This window comes from Sinocyclocheilus grahami, unplaced genomic scaffold (assembly GCF_001515645.1).
Source record: "Sinocyclocheilus grahami isolate Dianchi unplaced genomic scaffold, SAMN03320097.WGS_v1.1 scaffold16.1, whole genome shotgun sequence".
NCBI classification, from domain to species: domain Eukaryota; kingdom Metazoa; phylum Chordata; class Actinopteri; order Cypriniformes; family Cyprinidae; genus Sinocyclocheilus; species Sinocyclocheilus grahami.
Genome location: NW_015505195.1, coordinates 3,347,138 through 3,370,102, shown reverse-complemented (window position 1 = coordinate 3,370,102; position 22,965 = coordinate 3,347,138). Strand labels below are relative to the sequence as shown.

General features: G+C 37.4%; 1 protein-coding gene across 1 annotated transcript in view; it reads left to right on the top strand.

Moving 5' to 3' along the window:
- Window positions 1-20,581, top strand: part of LOC107548850 (metalloprotease TIKI2-like) — a 65,574-nt gene extending 44,993 nt beyond the window's left edge. Inside the window, exons 3-7 of the mRNA XM_016229675.1 lie at window positions 547-693; window positions 3,199-3,373; window positions 13,986-14,076; window positions 19,492-19,740; window positions 19,843-20,581. Coding sequence (XP_016085161.1) covers window positions 547-693; window positions 3,199-3,373; window positions 13,986-14,076; window positions 19,492-19,740; window positions 19,843-20,068 — 888 coding nt within the window. The 3' untranslated portion in view covers window positions 20,069-20,581. The remainder of the gene's footprint in view (window positions 1-546; window positions 694-3,198; window positions 3,374-13,985; window positions 14,077-19,491; window positions 19,741-19,842) is intronic.
- The last annotated feature ends 2,384 nt before the right edge of the window (window positions 20,582-22,965 follow it).

The window sequence follows — 22,965 nt, the reverse complement described above, 5'->3', positions numbered from 1 at the left end:
AACAGGCTCTGCTGTCAAAACGCTTAACTTTGATTGACAGCCGGAATCGAGCAAGTCAGTCAGTCAGGTGTGGTGTGAGAGCAGAGTGGGCGGGAGTGTGAAGTTTAACCCCAGGAGCCTGGGACAGCTGCAGTGTCGCTGTGGTCTGTGGCTGTTGCACACCATAAATTCTTTCTAAAGAGAGTTTACTTTTTATTTTAATAGGGGCTGTAAATTTACGACCCTTGGACCCTAGAGATAGAGCTGTTTTTAAAGGAGCACTCCCTGTCTTTTTTCTCTCTCTCATACCTGTTTCTCTAGAAACTGGCTGGCTTACAAAATGTAGCTGTACCTGGCTGTACGCTGGCGCAATATTTGGGAGGCCCTAAAAGGAAAAATGTTCATGGACTATGTTTACAGTGTGTGAATAACTGAAGAGTGCACTTGTGAACACATTATGTCCGACATGACATCATATATTGTGTGTGGGAATGAGAATGACTACATTTGTGTATTTTATGTGTTCAGAATGACAAACTGACCATCTTTCTCTGTGTGTGTCTGCAGGTGTTGTTTGCTCTAAACCAGACTCTACTGCAGCATGAGAGTTTGCGTGCAGGCATTTTGCATGACGCCTTCACAACTGAGGACCTCATCACACACTACAACTGTGGAGACCTCAACTCCATTATCCTCAATCATGACACATCCCAGGTATACACACAAAAACATTAAAAAATATATATATATATATGTATGTGTGTGCATGCATGTGATGTATTGGAGTCATTATGAGCTTAAAGTTTGAGCAGCAGCAGGTTCCATCTGATGGATGGCCTATAATTCTCCAAGTCACCCAGCAACACGCTAAAAGATTAAAGCACACACACATAGTGAGAGAGAGAACGAACATTTCAGGAAAAATGCGAGGGAGCAGTAAGCGAAGGAAGGGAGGAAATATCTTTCTGTTGTTCCATATTTCCTGCAAAGGTCAGATGCAGGGCAGCTAATGGCTCTACTGCCTGATAAGGTATCTGTGCTCTCTCTTTCATTGCTTTATGCCTCTCTTCCTCATTCTCTCTCTATTTCTGCTCCAATACTTCATGCGGAAATGATGTAGTACTTGACTTAGAGCTTGAGTCGAGTCTTCTGCTTAAGTCTCTTCACTATGGACAGCAAACTAAACTGCATTCAAGGATAATGTGGACACTAAATGTCAGGTTTCTTCTGACTTTTTCATAACTTTTTAGTAATTTTTCTTTATTTGGTAATTAATTGTTTTAGACTTTGCCAGCTAGTTTAGTTCTACACTAAGTCTACACAAGAGCAATATCTAGCTAATTATTTATGAGCAGACCATAATTAGAAAAAAGTTGTGTGTATATATATACTGTATATATATAGTATACTCCCCATCTAGAACTTTTCATGTGTGTGTGTGTGTATATATATATACAGTGGGTACGGAAAGTATTCAGACCCCCTTAAATTTTTCACTCTTTGTTATATTGCAGCCATTTGCTAAAATCATTTAAGTTCTTTTTTTTTTCCTCATTAATGTACACACAGCACACCATATAAATAAATAGCACATTTTATGAAAAGCATCTATCCTTAATAATACATACTGTATATAAATAAATAAAAATAAATATGTCCCAGTTTTAACCGTACATTCTCCAGCTTCTGTACAGACCCTGTTCAGATCTTCAGCACACTGAAGGCTCTCTATAATGTGTGTTATAGGAGGTGGGGGGAGTGTAAGAGGGCATTACGGGAAAAGCCTTCTGTAAAAGTGGTATGGATGCTTACAAGGTTACAGCAGTTCATCTATCAGTGTCTGAACACACACACAAACACACAGTGGAGCCAAACGTATGGCTTTCTGCTCCACTGCACTTCAGTTCTTTAGTGCACAGCTCAGGCAGGAATCTCTCAGATAAACACACGTGTACAGCCATATTTACCCCCTCTGCCTCCCCATTTCCAAACTGTTCTCTCATTAGTGGGGCGTATGGATAAATACACACATACATAGTATTTAGACGTTCTAGAGCTCTGGATTCTAACAAGAGGCCACCTCACAGTTTCCCTTTTAAGTCTCTCTCGCGTCCTCCGTCTCTGTACCATTAGCCCCCCCCCATCATCTCTGGTGTATGTATAGCTGGTCAAGACATGGGAAGCGCTGTGTTTCCGACCATCAATTAGAGCGAAAGGTCCAGAATTGAGCTCCATAACCATATATTTCCCTAATGTCCTGCTCTCTTTCAAAGATCTATACACACTTTTCCAATTCCAAAGATGGATTCCAAACACATAGAAGCCCAAGTAAAAAAAATAAAAAAGGTAATTGGGTATATCTTTTGTCTTGCAACTTCTTATAATTGAGACTTCAATTCTTGTAATTGAACCATTATATCTCACAATTGCAACTTTCTACATCATACAATGTTTTAAAGTATAACATTTATTGTAATCTGCCTCACAGTGACCTTTTTAATGTTTTACTCTGAGGCTGGAATGGGCTGTCATACAAAAGGTTTATGTATTTTTTTTTTATTTTTTATCTAAAACCTTTAAAAAAAATGGTGTCTAGACAATTTTCCTATCAATGTCACAATGCACTTGGTGTAAAAAGCACTAAAGACCCAATGAAATCAAGTTCTACACAGATAACTCTCCTTGGAAGTGCTATGGAGATCAAACATCTCAAACAATTAGAAAATTTCGAGATCATAAATAAAGGAAAGCAGGAGACAATATTGTACCACAAACATCACCATCACTATTATCATTTTAATTTACTGTAGTTGCAGTAAATGTTTTTATGGCCATTTTATATTAAATTTTAAAGAGGGAATCAATTATACTTCATTTTATTACAACTGTGGCACAACATGTCAAGTACTGAAACGTAAACCAAACACCATTGGTTATTTATTTATTTTAAAGCGTGGTTCTACTTTGTCCATCCTTCTGAATTCATAGCAGACTGTGTAGACAGACCCGGCCAGCTGTAGAAAGCTTCCCATACTCTTTACCCCACAGAAAATCAATCAGTGCATGGAGTCCAAGACAGTAAACCAGTCTTTGAGTGTGTGGCTGTCACGTTCCACAAAGTGGCATAAATGTCTCAGCTGCCCAGTTTCTCACTCACACACAGACTCAGATTCATGCCAGGCTTTTAGTAACACTTCTCTCTTTCTTTTTCTGTCTCAGCTTCCGCATTTCATCAACAGTTCCCTGCCAGCTCACGAGCGCCTGACGGCGCAGCAGATTGACAGTTACCTGCGGCAGGAGCTCATTTACAAACGCAACGAACGAATGGCCCGTCGTGTCTCTGCCCTCCTTCAGAGAAACCCAACCCAGAGCTTATTTTTCGCTTTTGGAGCTGGTGAGTCACACAAATCTTAACCATCACACATTTAAACACTCATAACAACATCAAGATAAGGTCAGTTGATACTGACCAGATATAGGTCCAGTTCCACATACAAAACAAACACACACACAAACTCCCCCAGATGGCAGTAAAACTAAATGGTCCTAAGAACTTTTCCCACGACTGAGAACACATCACTTTCATTACTGTTCTGTGTGCACCTGTGTGTGTCTGTGCATGTTTCTTTGTCTGTGTGACAAATTTATTCCCAACAAAAAGCATTATTTTCATGAAATTATGAATAATGAAATCATGAGTCATCACCAATGCAATTATATATATGTGTGTGTGTGTGCAATTATATAATATGCATTATTATTATTATAAAAAGTATTCATATGTCTATAAATTATAGATGCTTTATATAGATTTATACATGCTTCAGAATAATCTGGATTCATTAGAATGAGAATAGAGAATGTATGTGTGTATGCACCTGTTCTGAATCTGGTGAAAATTTCGCACAATAAACTTTTGTACATGCGTAACTAAGAACACTTGAACGCATTTAATCGTGAATGAGACCCAGTTAGTGGACTGACAACTACTTTCATCTGTGAGAGTGTGAGCTGTTTGTTTCAATTTGCATTCCAAGCTAATGCCGCTAATGTTTCCTGAGAGGTCCTCAAGGTCCTGAGGGATAGCTATGGTGCGTGTATGAGCACATGTTTATGTTTGTGTGTCGTTCATTAGCCCTGATGGGGTGAATCTGAGGTTTTCTACAGGACAAGTGTGTGTGTGACAGCCTGTGTCGATTTATATGTGTTAATGTGGTAGAATTTAATATGATGCTGCCCTTTAATTTTTTTGCAGTTCAAAATCATAAAAAGATAATGACTGTGACAAATATATCTTGTCCATGCTCCATGTCCCATAATCAACACATTAATAGTTGGGCAATTGAGGTGTTAGTTGGTCTGTCTTTGCCTGGTGTGTTAGGCCTCTCTAACCATGTTTACTTGGAGCTCTTGTTTGAGTTACTCACAGTTTCAATTGGACCATTTCATCCAGAACCTAGTCAGAACTACTGACAGAAAGCAAAATTATCAGCTATAAACCTAGGCTCTGAGGGTTCTACAGTTACCAGAATGCTCCATGAGTCTTTGCAGGGGTGATTAAACTACACGTTGTGCTGGTAAAGTGGTTTTAACAGGCCATCCATCTTTCCTTCACAGCAAACCTGCCACCCTTGTGTTTTAGACGTTGCAATAGCATGTTTTGAATCTACAGGTAGCCCCATGGCATAGGCTACAAGACTCTTTTGGGAAATAATACACACGTGCACTCACACATACGCTCAACCCTGACTCTCATAATGCATAATGTATAGCTGGAAAGAAAGCACAATTTGTGGAAACCGAATGCCTAGCCATTAAAGGGATAGTTTACCCAAAGAAAAAATTAATTCTTTCATCATGTATGTTATTTATATCATCATGTTGTACCAAATCCGTATGACTTTGTTCCATGGCACACAAAATGAGAATTTTTTTTTCTTCAATGCAGTTACAAAGACTGGTGCAAAAAGGGCACTTTTCATTGTAAAAACTTTCCTAAAAGTTTCCATATATTTTCCAATGAGTTTATCTGAAATATCGACCACAGTTCTACCTGGCACATTTACTTTCATTAATGAATTAATTAATTTGAATTTGATGTTTAATGAATAAACTGACACAGTTTACAAAAGCCAAATGATTTGATCTGTTTTCGAGTTCAACTCATTGAATCAGTGATCACCAGCTCACTGGAGGTGAAACTAACCAGTAACCAATGGCTTAGATGAAAAAAACTACTTTTATGATACTTTTAAAAAATGTAGGGTGGGGACATGGTTCTATCCATCGGTTATGGATTGGATGAAGGCAGATCTGAATGCAAGCTCAAGTATCAAAATGATCTCAGCGTTTCCCAGTTGTACATATGACTTGAGAAGCCATGTCCGATGGGAAACTCATATTTACAATAATTCTGATAGTACATGAAGGAGACATAAGTCCAGCATATGTCGCCAGAGAGAAATCTGTCTTTTCATTAGAAGACGCATATGCATATAAAAATTAAACATGCATGGATGCATTATTTACAATAAAATCAATAACATGCATAGAAAATATATAGGGTGCATTTCTATTTTATGCCTTTTTATGGGTGAACTATTCTTTTAAATTGCAGTAGTAGGAACACAACACAAGTAGAAGTTACTGCTCCCTGCTGGTTTGGAGTAGCACATATATTATACCAGACTTGGTTTTACTCAGTTTTGTGAAAATTCAGTTTTTCATAAGAAAAGGGGTTCTTAGTCTCTTTCATCTATTTTGCTTTGTTCTTTTGTGAGTGTGACCTTATGAGAGAGCCTGTAAAGTTACATAACAGGTCAGATGATAAGCGGGAACACGCCACCATGGCACATCTGTTTATGGTACAGATCACACACACAAACTGCTGTATCAATATTTCACATTTGCTAGAAATATATTAACAAACCTCCCACAATCACATATAAATCTTACATAAAAACAACATATATGCCTTAGGTCAATGCCATATGATTCTAAACTTCTATTTACACCAATGTAAATCATTGTGCCTCTCAACCATGTTCACTTGCATATAATTAGCTGTTTGCTGAGCAAGGAGAGAGAGAGTGTGTGTGGTGTTTCAGCAGGTTCTCATTTGCCTGGTTCCTCGGTGCTGCAAGGAGGTTTGTACTTTTATTGAAAACATCCCTAGGAATTTCCTGCGATGGCCACAGCCCAGGCACCATTCTCTTCTTTAATAGACACTCTGCATGTGATAGGGAGCATCTGTCTTCACATTAATAACCTCAGCTTTGTTTTGCCATTGATTTGACATGCATATGACACAAATAAATGACTAATTCTAATATCATGGGCACTAAAGCACTAATGCAGTCAGTTCCAGTAAAGCACACGGGCCACTGTTTATGTCTTACTGTGTTTGTATGAACATGATCACTCATCCGTGTGTTTGTGTGTGGTGAGGAACTCTAAGCACATGTGTTTTGCAGTTGTTTGTGGTGGTCGTTGTAGTGTCATTCCTAACAGAAGTGCTCAAAAATAATAGCTTCAAACGGCCATGAACATTTTCTTAGTGCCCAACCGGCAAACGCTTCTTGACTCCCAAGATTCTTTACGCTGCATTAGAAGCATCAGTCACTGAAAGACGGTAACAGAAGCTTCTGTGGTTTGAGAAGATGATAAAATACCTTATTCCGTGTAAATTTTGCAGGGTGAATGAAATAAGACATTGGCATTGTTTGCTATGGACAAAGTGATGCTTGTTTGGGACATCCAATTCATTTTACTGAATCAGTTCATTCTGATGGTTTGTTTAAATGAAGACTTTTTGTGGTTTGTGTTTTAGTTTTTAGTTGAACTGGGATTCAAAAAGCAGCCTGATTGCAACTTAAATTGAGTAGTTGTAGCTTGACAAGCCATTTAAAAATGACTTCCAGCAATTCCACAATAACCACTGCAGTTGGTCCTCTTATTGTTAAGAAATGTTAAATAATAGCAGGTGAATCTGCTACAATGCTTCACCTGGTTAAAATGGAAATCTGTTTAACTTTAGTCAGGATTAAAAGGCAAGCAGGAAGTATTTTATCTAAACGGCTAAGTCATTAAATGACTACTCCAAGTGGTTACACAATAATAATAAAAAAAAGCTCAACTATTAAATGGCAATCAAATCTAATGGCTTTCGGGATGCTGGAGAAAACAGTCCGTTTGTCTTGAGCTGCGATGTGTTGGTCTGCATCTCTGAGGACATTTGTGCAGATGCTAATTAGATCAGCAAAGCTCATTATCAGACTCTGCTATTACATGCCTCATTAGCTACTAAAACAACTGATCTGGGTGCTAATGGAATTTAAGCTCACATTACACACATAACACATGCTCTCTCCCCACCCACACAGTTCTACTGTGATGCACTTTCACAGATGCATCTACCTGCGCATGTGATTTCAGCCAACACATACACATTCAAAGAGTATGTGGAAGCACTCCAAGACAGAGTCTGTGATTTATTAGGCAAATTATTTAAGTGACCTTGTGTTCCTTTACAACAGAGAAAATAACTGTGGGAATTATTGCAGAGTTAACAATGTCAGAGAGTTTTGGTATTGACAACCAGTGTTGGGGGTAATATATTACAAGTAACGCAAGTTACGTAATCAGATTACTTTTTTCAAGTAACTAGTAAAGTAATGCATTACTTTTTAATTTACAAGATAATATCTGAGTTACTTTTTCAGATAAGTAACGCAAGTTACTTTTTTTTTTCAAATTTATTGATTGACAGCTCTCCTGTCCCCATGTTGAGAGAAATCAGATGTTACTGTAGTTCAAAATAGATATGAATATGCATTAATTCATCTCACTCACACACAAAAAAACACAGATTCAGTATTCCTCAAAATGAATACAAATAATGCAACTCAGAATATGACGCAAACCTGCAATAATAAAAGTGTTAAACAACACAAATATCCTTTATGTATTTAATTCCATTCTATTAACCAATGTCTTTGCTTCTGACCTATAAACAATTCATGAATATTATATGCTACACTATACTAATGGTTAAAGGGTTGGACTTGTAACCCAAAGGTCGCGGGTTCGAGTCTCAGTACTGGCAGGAAATGTAGGTGGGGGAAGTGAATGACCAGCGCTCGCTTCTGCTTTCAATACCCACGACTGAGGTGCCCTTGAGCAAGACACCGAACCCCCAATTGCTCCCCGGGTGCCACAGCAAAACCCACTGCTCCGGGTGTGTGTTCACGGTGTGTGTGTGTGTTCACTACTGTGTGTGTGCACTTGAATGTGTTAAATGCAGAGCACAAACTCCAGGTATGGTTACTATACATGGCCGCCACATCACTCATTCACTTTCACACATATATATATATATATATATATATATATATATATATATATATATATATAAATATATATATAGCTCGAAATATCGAAATAAATTAAAATTAACAAACAAAAAATGTTGCTTGAAAAACGTTAACAGAAGTAAAATATTAATTTTAAATATGACTTTATTCATAATATTTAATATTCATATTTTAATATTAACATTTTATTATTATTTTATTTATATATATATGCATAAACACACACATATACATAGACAGAGAGATACACACACAGTTGTGCACCACTTAGTCAATACCAACATACAGTTTTTGCTCTGCAAGTATGTGTGCACGCACCATTACATGTGTATTTATGTGCAAGAAAGGCTTCTTTTTCTTCAGTCATGCTCACGGCTTCACAGAGACACTTTAGCATTTCAAGAAAAGAAGTAAAGACCCCATCTGTCAGAAACTAAAACAAACTGTAGGGGCAATTTCCCTTAAATGCTTTAACCCCTGTGAACTTTGACTATTAATGTGCTCCTGCTCCCCCTTTTTTGTTACTTTCCTCCATTTTCACATTTCTCCAACTGTGAAAATGTCCCCAACCATCAGACTGACTCTCTCTCTTTGGTAAATCTGCTTGCCTGCCACCCCACAGTCACTGTAAGAGAAATGTAAATATTTAAAGCCATAAAGGAAACGGTTTCAGTGTTTTTGCATCAAACCCTTGAACCCCAAACAGAACTTAAAACAGTCCAGTCCAGTTCCCCGAACCCCTACACCACAGAGAGAGAGAGTCCCCTCATAATGGAGACTGCTGAACTATCACCAGAGTCCCTTTGGGCAGGTAAAAGACAGAAGCACCCCCTTAATTCTAACTAATCTCTCGGCTCAGCTTAGATCCCAGGGAAGGCCTTAGGGCTGGAATTTCCTGATCTCGCTCTGAGATTTATAGGAGGTGTGAGAGCTGCTCTCCTTGCTGATCTGTGGGTCATATACTCTCGCATACACCCGGGACGGCACGGAGGGTTTGTTGACTTAGAGACCATGTTGAGATTTATAGATTTCCTGCTGCTGTAAAAACTTGCAGAAGGTAGTATGTATGCGTGGATTAGACAGAGCTGTGCTGCATTAGAGGTCAGTTGTTTGTAGGGTTATCATGGGGGATTGAGTGTTGGATAGCAGAAAAATGAATGAGTCAGAGGTAGAGGCTTCCCTCGAGCATCCTCTGACACACACAGCCACAGATGCACACATGCTCATAATAATGGACAGCAAGCACAGAGCAAACAACACAAATACTATGATCAAAGACAAAGGCAGCCTGGTGGCCTACAATGCCTTTCAATTTCACATCATAAGTCTGACTATATGTGCTTTCTCTTCTCTTTCATCTGTTCCCTCTAGCTGAGGAATATTTTGCTTTTTGGCAGACTAGCAATAAGGCCCATTGTGTGTGAACTGTATCAGTTAATTTGCATGTTTGATTCCTCATCAAGTGTTACACATACAACAACAGTGCTTGACTACTGATGAAAATGTTACAGTATGACAAAAGGGCTTTTGATTTTGTAAAAAAAAAAAAAAAAGATGAAAAAGATATTACAATTATCATTTTAAATTATTCTAAGGGAATGTTTACAAAAATATGATGACAAAAAAAAAAACACTGCAATGTATTAATGCACTAACAATGCTTTTAGAAGAACTATGCAGAGTATGTTCAGTCATAGATCTGAATGCCTGAACTGTAACTGGTGTGCTTTAAATTTTTTGTTCACTCAATTTAAGTTTGGGCTATTTTGCATATCATTGTATCAAATTATATGCCATTTTAGTACAATTACTATATATTTTGTAAATATACAAATATTACATATAGTTATTGTCCGTTTAAATTTAGTGAAATTGTTTATGACTAAAACTAATAAACTGCTGTGTAAAACACTGCTCATAAGCCTAAAATATTGGCTGTATGTGTATGTATGCTCTTGTGTGTCATGGATCATGTATCATGAAGGTGCTGACATGTTTGGACACAACCCAAAATACTCAAACCAATGCCTGAAACATTCACAGTACATCTTCTGAGTACGATGATGAAGGGTCGAGAGGAGAGGGGTGTTCAGAAAAAGTATAAATGCACCAAAGAAGTCCTGCTAAAAAGTGATTGAGAGCCCTAATTATCCCAAGAGAGAAAACGGGAACAAGTCTGATGAAAGTCAGAGTGAGAGAGAGCACATAGTTTAAACTGTAGATTTGCACATTACAGTAAAAGCTAGGCTGTAAGGACATTAGTCAAACATTCACATTTATGAATATGGCAGACACTGTTATTTAAAGCCACTTTCAGTGAATTTAAGGTATGCATGTTCCCTGGGATTCTAACCTATATCCATGGGATCATTCCCACCATGCTCCATGCACCAATAGAGACAAAGGTTGAAAAACAAATACTCCAATTCCAACAATGGAAACATCACTTGTACTGAATTGAGACGGAATCAGAAGGAATGAACTGACAGTCACTGCACCTGTCTCATCTCTGTGATTTGGACGAAGGCTCTGAGCCTAACTAGCGAAAAAGCCAGGAGCTTTGGCTAAGCCTCAAATGGATTTGTTCAAGACCTGCGTGTACTAGCTGTGCATGTACTGGGCTGTTTCAGGATTTCTTAACAGCAGTTTGTTCTTGGTAATCAGAATATGCTAGCTGCGGCCACAAAATAAACATCACAAATATACATAATGAACTGTATCAGCCTTTGGAGAGCTGAAGCTCCTGAAGTGGAGTGAGTCTGTGTGTACGGAGTCTGTATGGGTTTGTTTATTTGTTTCTGGGCGTGTATATTTATTTATCTCGTGCCAGTGTTTTGGGTGTGGGTGCCTACACAGAAAGAGAGCAAGTATTTAATTTGTATTGTAGCATGCGCCTGCCTCCTTGCATTAATTAAAGGAGAGGGCTTCAGTAATGGTGCACTCAAGTCCTGCTGGGAAGTTCGTATTTATGAGTTGGGAAGTCACTATTACGACGTCAGGTGTGGCTGCACTAGGAATCGTATTTTAATGGTGATCACGGTTTCTGCACTCGATTTATTAAACATAATCACCTGCGACATTTGGTTGTTTATCCTAAACAATAATTCTGCGTTTGTTATCTTGCATTGGTAACAAGCCTCCACAAGCTTTCATGGTTGCAGTTGCCATATTTCAAGAGTTTAAATCTCCCAATTAGAGCTTTTTTCATGGTTTACTTAGTCTTCCCAACCTGGCAACCATGTACACACGCTCTCCACATTATGGAAAAGTACTAAAATGAGCTGAAAACACAGGCATAAGTTGGAGCTTAGTGATCTCTATCAGATATTCTGCTCAAATAAAAGTGTAATAAAGCCAGTCTGTTTTCTTTCACAACATTGTTTGTGCTGGTTGCTGTGACTATGTAAATCTATGAGCAAACCATGCAAGTTTATGTGTTCTTGATTTGTGTTTATGTGAAAATGCACTAATTCTGATCAAATGTAAAAAGATTTAAAATGACAATTGGGGTTTTGTTTTTGAGAGAAATAATCGGATTATCCATTTGACCATTATTGCGCAGCCCTAACGTCAGGTACAAGTCAAGGTGGCGATGTACCTTTTCTACAAAAAAATTCAAAAACTCTTCAAAATTATGAATAAAGAATGTGCATCAGGTGTGTTTTTGCGTTTTTATGTTTTAATTAAATTTATGAAAGTGCTTTAAATTGAATCGTTACATATTCTATAGAAATTGTACAATACTATTATATTTTGTACATGCAATTTAGCTATATTGTAAATAGAAAAAAATAAGGTTACACTTTACTTGAAGCGGTGTGCATAAGACTGACATGACACCTTCATAATCATGACATGACACATGTCATGAATATGAAGGGTTTTTATGCATGTTTATGACAACTGTCATTAAGTGTCATTCGCTCAGTTATGTAATTTTTAATGCAAAGATGACATTGTTTGAGATGTCTTTGTTATGGGCTATGGTTAGGGGTAAGGGTAGGGGTAAGGTTAGGTCAAATAATGTCATATTTGCATTAAAAATGACATAACTGAGCGAATGACACTTAATGACAGTTGTCATAAACATGCATAAAACCTCCTTCATATTCATGACATGTGTCATGTCATGATTATGAAGGTGTCATGTCAGTCTTATGCACACCCCTTCAAGTAAAGTGTTACCAAAAATAATTTCATTAATTTTAACTTTACCATCGACGTTACATCTATTGCCCATGCCATATTTTCTCACTCTCATGTCACCAACTCGGAAACTCTGGGCTTCAAGGAAGTTCTGAGCTTCCTACTTATAATTACGATTTGGTGGTGGCGTTCATGTGTGCTCTACTTATAAATACGATCTTTCTGACATGACTTGAATGCACTAAAGTCCCTAAGCAAATCCCAATCAAGAAAAATCTCACCAATTTGGTAGCCAGGTGACTACTTCCTCCAGTAACCAAACGTCTATGAGTTTCCCATATGTAATTACGACTTGGTGGTGGCGTTCATGTGCGATTAACTTGTAAATACAATTCTAACATGACTTGAACGCACCCAAGAACCTCTGCATGCAGATTTAACAAGTCACCCCCAAGAAAAACCTCACCAATTTGGTAGCCAGTTGACCACCCGTATCTCACAGCAGCCTGAAACATAAGCTAACTACTTCCTCTGGTAACTGAACGATTCTCGAGTAACTACTTCCTCCAGTAGCCAAACGTCTGTGAGAGTGCTCTGTCCGGCTGGGTTATTTATGTGGCTGGAACCCTGCAAATAAATACAGCACATAAATTGAACCGCTCGACCTCACACGCAGAATACAGAAGCATGGCTGTTTTACTCAAAATTTCCATAAAAGTACATTCTAACAGAGTTTAATAAGAACATCAATCAGAGAATGTGGGTGTGAAAGCCTGCTGATCGTGCCGCTGTGTCACTGAACCTGTCTGAGTCTGGCATTGGGATGGGAGGCGAGGTGAGGAACACAATGGGACCGGCCTTGTTTCTTCCCACCCTACCGAAGGGCGTAACGCTGTAATGATCCGTTTGATCTGACCGACACTCAGCGGTAGCTTCTTCACGCTCCATGCCAGTCGCCCCGGCAGCCTTTGAACTTGCCGGCCAAGAAAGCGCCGCGGGCCCCTCGCTCCCTCTCCCCCGCCCTGTCTTCACGACTGATCAGCAAAATAATGATGATAAAGAAGCATGAAAAGAGCCAGCCTTGAAGATTTTCAGCATGCCGTTAATAAGCTCGTGGAGCATGCTGAGGCGATGAGGTCAGGCTGTATTAGCGCTTATTGCTGGGTTGAGTGACACACAGGATTATCGGCTGCTCAGAGAAGTGAAACAGCTTTCATCAGCATGGCGCTGGAACATGTGCATTTGATGTCTCAAGAGTGAAGGAATTATGAGTGTATTATATGTGAGAGCCGAGGCGGAGAGACAGTAGCACGGGGGCATTTTATATGGCCTCATTCTTGAAGGAACAAGTGCACCTTGAGATCAAGAACAAGAGACAGCGTCACCCCCATGACTACATGATGCCCTTATCTGCTTTCTCTTAATATTTGCACACACCCACCTGAAACCTCTTTAACTTGGCTGCTACTTGTTTCTTGTGTGCTGCAGGTCATTTCCTGGGGAATCACAGTGTACTAGACATCCTGCGCCAGGAGGGCTATGAGGTGGAGCACACACCAGCGCAAGGAACCATCACACAGTGAGTACACACACTCATACACACTTCACACCAGGCTTGTGCAAATTTCAGGATTTAACATTTGACACCCACTGAGTTTATAAGGGTGTTGACCACTGTTGAATAGGATTTTGAATTGGATTGACAAGAAAAATTTACTTAAATGCAATGCAAAGAAATTTTTTTCGACCCTGGTCCACAAAAGTTAGCTTAGTTTATTAAATATTAATTAATATATAAACTAAATACAACATTTATATAGTTGGCATTTAAAAAACTGAATATATAAAGTAAATAAGAATGTCTATTTTCAAAAATATGTAGTTACCATTTCAAACATCTATCTATCTACCTACCTATCTACCTATCTATCTATCTATCTATCTATCTATCTATCTATCCATCAATCCATCCATCCATCTATCTATCAGTTCTCTTCTTCTCTTCTTCCTCCCCATTTAGATTCTGTCTTCCTCTAATTCCTTTTCTTCTCATGCCAATACCTTGCCCGCACACATAATAATTATAAAGTTACTTAAAAAACAAACTTTCCTGAATATTCTGTGGCACAGAATATAATGACGCGTACTACGTACACAGGTTCAGCAATGCATCGTATTCAGTGTTGGGGGTAACTCATTACAATTAACGCGAGTTTCGTAATCAGATTACTTTTGCCAAGTAACTAGTAAACCGTTACGCATTATTTTTTTAATTTACCTATCTATCTATCTATCTATCCATCAATCCATCCATCCATCTATCTATCAGTTCTCTTCTTCACCCTTCCCTCCCCATTTAGATTCTGTCTTCCTCTAATTCCTTTTCTTCTCATGCCAATACCTTGCCCGCACACATAATAATTATAAAGTTACTTAAAAAACAAACTTTCCTGAATATTCTGTGGCACAGAATATAATGACGCGTACTACGTACACAGGTTCAGCAATGCATCGTATTCAGTGTTGGGGGTAACTCATTACAATTAACGCGAGTTACGTAATCAGATTACTTTTGCCAAGTAACTAGTAAACCGTTACGCATTATTTTTTTAATTTACAAGAAAATATCTGAGTTACTTTTTCAAAAAAGTAATGCCAGTTACTTTGTTTTCCCATTTATTGACTGACAAGTCTCCTGTCCCCATATTGGGAGAAATCGGAAGTGCAGAGGAGTTGTGTGCGCTGTGTGAACATGATGCTACTGTAGTTCTAGACTAAATGTGAATGTGCATTAATTCATCCCACTCACAAAAAACAGATTTAGTATTCATCAAAATGAATTAAAACAGTGAAATGCAAACTCAGAATATGACACAAACCTGCAATAATTAAATATGTTAAATAACACAAATGTATCTAATCCCATTTCATTAACCAATGTCTTTGCTGCTGACCTTTGATGATCCAGTTCAACCGTACTAATAAGAAAAAATGACTTTAGATAAACTAACAATTGTGCTTTGTTTTTTTATTGCTGAAGAGTGTTTCTTCTCCTGCGTTCTACTGTACAGACGTGAATTTACTTTTGCTTCAGCCTGAGGTTTATTCATTACACTTTTTGGTGTGAAAGGGCTTTTATATTTGCTATAAATAGAACTTCTTATATTAAAAACAATCAAGCCCTGCTCATATTTAAAAAGTAACGCGAAAGTAATGCAAAAGTAATATAACGCATTACTTTCCATAATTTTTTTAAAACTTTTTTAGGGAGTAATGCAATATTGTAATGCATTACTTTTAAAAGTAACTTTCCCCAACACTGATCGTATTTCACCACTAGAAACCCCAAGCACATTGTAATTCACTGAGAGGATATTTCACTTACTGTGCTAAACTGCAAACAGAGCTAAACTATGCCTGTGATCTCCTCCTGCTAACCACGACGGAGTGGGCCAGACCAGCGCTCTGCCAGCTCATGCCTCACAGAGGGGTGCTATGTCTGCTCAAACAGAGACAACCCACCTTCATCGTTGGCATACTCATACCATTACTCAACAGGTATTTAGGGGAGCTGGAAAGAGGTGATCCAAAGGTTGTGTAGATTGTACTCATTTAAATAACTGTTGTAATGGCTCCAACACCCAACAAAGGCACAAATGGAAAAATGAGAATGCCGAGCAATTGAATGGTCCCTAGTTGAAACTCGCAAAGCACCCAACCATCACCACAACTTCCAGCCAATGTCATTTGAAAAACCTCCTTTTGCAAATTTTAGGGCAAACATTTTCATTTGGCACACTGTGGCAGTGGAAGTTAGAGGAAGAGAAAGAGAGCGTGAAGGGTTCTCAGATTGCTGGAGATGATGACAGTGGCTGTGGTAACAAGCTGACAGCTAGATGGACCAGCTGAATGACGGACTGACTGCGGTTTAGAAACACGAACCCTTGCAGCTTTCTTAGGCCCACTCTCTTCAGCTCACTTTCTCTCCACTGTAGAGCGAAAAAACAAGGTGATATGATGGGCAAGTAAAACAATGTGCAATGGCAGCCGGACATATGTTTACTAAAAGCTCATGAACCACAAAGTCGTGGCCCAAAAACAGTCCTGTAGTGTGTTCGTGGTGCACATATGGGTGATTACGAGATTCAAACCAAACAAAACACTTTGTGGACGTACTAAACACAGCGGGTTGGCCTAACCACAATGAGGCAGTTTGGAATGAAGGACGTTTTACCAAATGTCGTCATGGTTACCCAGTGTGCAGGCTTTGGCTGATGTTTCCTGCAATAAAATGCCCCAGTGGGCACTCACCAGCTGGAGGTGACAAGTATAGAGTGGCATAATCTTGGACAATACTACGCCCTACTGGTACACTATGGTAAAGTCTATGTCCAAATGTCTTTAATATTCAGTTCTTTATTCAAAATTGATGAAACAAATGTCATGGTTATATAATACTGTTACTATCATTTAGTTGCAGTATAGATTGGTATGTAAGCCTAAACTTGGATATCAGTAAGGGAGCTTAAGACTTAATTGAGGTTGTGGTTTTGACCTCACTGGCTCTTTGTAAATTCTTAGCAAGCCGAAAGGTTGATATCAAGCTGTTTGAAGTCCAAAGAAGTCCACACACACTCACACCAAGTCAGAGCTTTTTAAAACACTACTAGGATGTTATCTCCAGTACTTCAAAGGTGTCTCCTGACATTGCCCAGTTCTCAAATAACCTTCATATGTAAAAAGTCCACTATTTTAAATATTAAATATTAACAATTCAGACCAATACAGATATTCTGATAATTATTTTTATGTCATAAATGCTGATGTTAAAATATGTATTAATAATAAATTTTAATTAAAATAATTTAAAATTAATTAAAAATGTAACAATAAAAGCTCAAATTAATCCCTCTGAATGCTACAACTGAATTGAATTTCGAATAAGTCAATATTAAAATTCTGCCCCATATCGATAACTTGAGAGTTGTGTTGTAAATGGTTAATTGTAAAATATTTAATTAACCTAATATTACATAATAATAATTTTAATAAATTAACAAAAAAATGGGGTGTGGGATTTACTTTGGAACCATTTTCACTCACATATTGCTAGTTAATTTTTAATAAAACACGGCAAGTAACACATTTTACTGCTGCAACACATCACAACACTATAATGTATATACAATATAAAAAACATTTTGAGATTTGATTAATGTTTTTAAAGATTTGAGTGAGAGTTAAATGACAGCAAAGACAATCTAAATTTAAAATGTGGGGAAATAAGCATGCCAATTAAATATCAATTGTGACCCTGTACCACAAAAGTTAAGAGTCAATTTTTCAAAATTGAGATTTATACATCATCTGAATAAAGCCGAATAAATAAGCTTTCCATTGATGTATGGTTTGTTAGGATAGGACAATATTTAGCCGAGATACAACTATTTGAATATCTGGAATATGAGGGTTTAATCGCCTTTAAAGCGGTCTAAATGAAGTCCTTAGCAATGCATATTACTAATCAAAAAATAAGTTTTGATATATTTACGGTAGGAAATTTACTAAATATCTTCATGGAACATGATCTTAGCTTAATACCCTAATGATTTTTGGCATAAAAGAAAAATCTATAAATTTGACCCATACGATGTATTTTTGGCTATTGCTACAAATATACCCAAGCGACTTAAGACTGGTTTTGTGGTCCAGGGTCACAAATATATATCTAATTTGGACAAAAAGGGTTAAAGGGTTAAAAAGGGTTCTTCAGAACTAAATGGTTCCAAATAGAACCATTACTACATGTAAAGAACCATCTTTTTTTAGATATGGATATATTTTTAGATATATATATTTATTATTATACAATATTAGATACTTTTTATTTATCATATTTGTCAAAATTGGATATATATTTGATATTTAATTGGCATGCTTATTTGGTTAAATGGTTAAGGGTTTTCTCTCTTTAGTTTTTTGGTCACATGCAAGTATGAGCAGCTCTGTTAAGCTAAGGATACTTCTCTCCTATTCTCCACTAAGCAACAGAGATATTTAATATATAATCCATATTGTTAGATTTAAAAAAAAATTATTACTTGGGTTTATGCATAAACATACCCAGTCACACATTACAAACATTAAAGCTATCCCATTTTTCCCTTTTAACATTGTGACATACTGTCAATTTTTGCTACTTTTGGCCTTCGTGAACATAACTGTTTTTACATTAAAAAAAATAGACACACTGTAACACTAAACTCAGTTGTGTATTTCAGATGCATCACATCCCACAACCCCATCATCTGCAGAGAAACTGCCACTCAATCACACCAAAATTGGAGAAGCCAGGATTTTGAAGATATCATCACATCTATTTTCTTTCTATTTTGTTTTACTTTTTTATGTATTTATTCATGTTCACTGTCAATTGTCATTTATTAACGTATACAGCTAATAACTGTTGTTATGAGCGCTGACATGTTTGCTACAATTTCACATCAATAAAAAAGTACCTAATTCAAACAACAAGCTGTTGTTGTTTTAATGTAAAACCCTAATAGAGGCTACAATATATTATAAGACCAGGCAGACAGAGGGGAAAAAATATTAATAAATATTTTATAAAATAATATTATTAATACTAATATTAATGATATAAATGTAGTAATATACCAATATTATTAAAAATAAACTATCATTAAAAAGGTTATTTAGAATAGCATTAAGGTCCTACATAGCAATGGTTCTTTATAGAACCTTATAAAAAGGGTTCTATATAGCACCAAAAAGGGTTCTGCTATTGTTACAAGCTGAAGAACCCTTTTCTGTAACTGTTTAGAACCATTTTTCATAAGAGTGTATAATAATCTCTAATATCATGCATCCTTCATTTTAAGCACATATATAATGATCAACTACTCATGTTTTCACAATTTCACATTAAACTTTTGCCTCCCACAAGTTTAATAACTTCCATGTGCTCTCACAGAAGGAACTGGTCTGAGGTGGAGGGGACTACTATGAATCCCACTGAAGGCAGCTCTGAGTCAGTGACGGAATGGACATCAGAACATCCTGAGCTAGAGGAGATCAGTCAGGAAGAACTCTCCCACATGCTGCTGCCAGACAGTCTCAGCCAGCTAGAGGAGTTTGGCCGCTACAAGCACCCCCATAAAACCCATCATACACACAGTCGACCACGGCTGTTCAGTGACCTGTGGGTGCGCATAGGAGACAGGTGAAGACACAACGCATGCCACAAACCACATTTCCACAACAGGGAACACAAAGCTGATTTTAACTAACAAAATCCACATTTTTGTTTCCATGTTGACTGCAGCACGACTCCAAACCCGTATATAAGGATAACCAATGGTTATGTGACAGTGGAACCTCCTCAAACACTACAGGAACAACAGCAAAGACGAACGCCGCTCCGAGACAGACTGAAGCCCCCCAGCCAGCCCACAAACCCCAGCGCACTTGACTCCGCTGCTCCAAACACAACATATGCGCTGAGTTGCCTTTTGGCCTGTCTCATTTCACAACTGCTTTTCACTTCCTGAAGAGGGAAATGGATCTCTTGGAAGCTCACAAACCAACTCAATCAGAATTTTATCTGAGTGACTTTGCCTGTGGTAAAAATAAATGGCAGTGAAGTACATTTAGGTACTGCTTAGATCAATTCTGGGTGTCTGCCTACAGTAAATTAGTTGCCACAGTATGTAACAGTAGATGTGTGTGAGTAATTTCTAATAGTTACATCTGGCAGAATGGTAGTCTGAAAGAATAACAATAAGAGAAAAACAAGAACATTTTGTTATACTTAGGCAATGACTCTGCCCAGAGTTGATTCATAGAAATCAGCTAAGATTGTACCTTGTTATGTGAATACCCACATGACTGTTCCCTATTGCGCTATCAGAGCAGACAGCAAAATATGAATGTGCATTTTTTTCCTAATAAATGAAATGGGGCAAAAGAAACTATACCAAAATTATCAATATGACATAAAGGTTAAACACCTAAATTGTATAATAGAGTCATTATGTGATATGGTCACTGACAGATAACTTAGATAGGCCTAGTTCACAGAGATGACATTTATATTTTGTAAATTGTGCATTTGTTCATACAGAAGTTTTATATTTATTATTTCATGAAGAGTATATTTTCATGCATTTCTCAAGTATTAAAGTATATAGTTATGTAAACAAACTTGTCCTGTCCAATGATATTTTGCAGTGTTGCTGAGAAATCAACGCATGCTGCCCTCTACTGGCACTCAAAACATATAATTTTATTTTTATAGTAATAATTATTATATACTTATATAATAATTAGTATTACATAATTATATAATACTATATAATTATATATAATTATTCACCCAAAAATGAAAATATTATAATGTTGGCATTACTCACCCTCATGCAGTTCCAACCTAATATTATTTTCTTCTTCTTTAAAACATGAACGGAGATGACAGGCAGAATATCCTTAGGCAGTTTTTCCATGCAATAAAAGCAGACAGTGATTTTAAACGCCAAGCTAAAAAAAAAAAAAAAAAAGTATTATAAAAGTAATCCATGACAGGTGACCAATATTCTTCTGAATCCAATGCCGTTCGCTGTCGTGCTCAAAAGACGCCTTTAGACACGCCGCTCTACAAACGCCATTTGTTCTCGCATCATGTAATGTGACTGATCACAACAGACGCTTTTCGAAACGCGAGTGCGGATTATAATTAAGTGCACAGGAAAATTGCCCGTCCATATGGAGGAACCATTCGTATGGAGTGGTTTTATGGTAGCCTACTCTTTAAAATCTTTCTTCTTGTAGATTGGCATTTAAATTAGTAATAGGCTACGCTTTCTTGTATTGAAAAGCTGTCTATCCCCTTTCTGTTTCAAGAACGAAAATGCTGCGTTGGAATGCCGTAAGTAAATAATGACAACATTTTAATTTTTGGATAAACTTTCCCTTTACCCTCATTTATTGTAATCGCCACTAGGTGGCAGACAACCCCTTTGTAACTGAATGCACCTTGAGAAATTGGTTGCAGTCTAATCAACAACCTTCAGAAATACGTTTCAAAAGATGAATGGTGTGTCTACGTTCAGTAATCCTGGGTTAAAATGATTCTCTAATCTTTATATAACAACATAATTTTAAGTTGCTATAATGAAGAATTCTGATATAAAAGATAAAAGCTATCACAGTATTCTGTAAGAAAAGGCAAAAACAATAACCATCCTTCTCATGCTTTCATCTTTGGAACTTCTTTCTCAACTTAAAGAAACTGAAATCACTGACAAATGCTTAATATTAAATGATTTGAAACGCTATATGTTTCATTACAGTATGTTTAAATAAATATAATGGAAATAAAACAAATTGTTTACCATCAAATTAATACATTTCACTGTCTCATCTTTCTAGAATGCATTTTTTATGTAATTATTTATTCTGCACAATTGTAAATATGTTTGTCCTTCTAGTGAAATGCTGCAATTGGGTGGAGTTTAAACACTTACAACTTCACATCTCAAGAATGAAATAAAATCAATAGGCAAAGCTTCAATTTTATGCATTTCATTTATATATATATTCACCTCCTGCCGCTCTTCTTCAAAGTACGTCCCTTATCCAGGCAAAGAGGAACAAGTTTTAAAATAAACAGCTATTTCGCCCCTTAAGCCAAGACAGGACAATGTTTGCCTTTGCTAAAATACCATTTTCCCTGGGCTTTGGGGTGTTATTTGAGGGAGTAGGGGTCCTGACAGGCTGTGACCCCTCCCTGGGCTTGGGGACAGAACACCCACTGCATATTAATAAAAGATTACTAGGGAAAATCAATGTCTGAGCAAACTCATTAAAATGCCACTTCATCTTAAATGATTTCTGTTCTTTACCTCCACTCTGTGTCTCTCTCTCTTTCTCCCCCAGTTGCTTTTCCCTAGCGGTAATTACTTTCACAAGTCGTTTTCTGCCCTTTGAGTTGCACCGTTTCACAAATGAAGGTTAAGTTTGTTTAACCGTGCTGGATTTGCTATCCATGTTAAAGCATATAATGTGGAAGGCATGACTTTGCCCACACACCTCCAGGACCCCCTCAGATTTAAAGCCCCCCTTTGCATGGTCATATGGTCCAAGGTTAAGGCCCATCTTGGGTAGACCAAGATGGAGTGGTTTCAGCATCTTGTAGGCTACACACTGGGGAGATGCTGAGGATTGCTAACAATTAATATTATAGGCCTATTGTATTTACAAAACTTATCCTTTGTCTGTGTATTTTTGTTTTGTTTCCCTCAAATGCTTTCTGGAAATATATCTAGCAGTTCTAATTGAGTAGCGAAAGATAAAGCATGCACACAATGGTTATCAACTCAAGGTCTTTTTTTAAATATAACACTACAAGTTCAGGCTTATATTCCAACTGATCAATAAAATTTCAGGGACA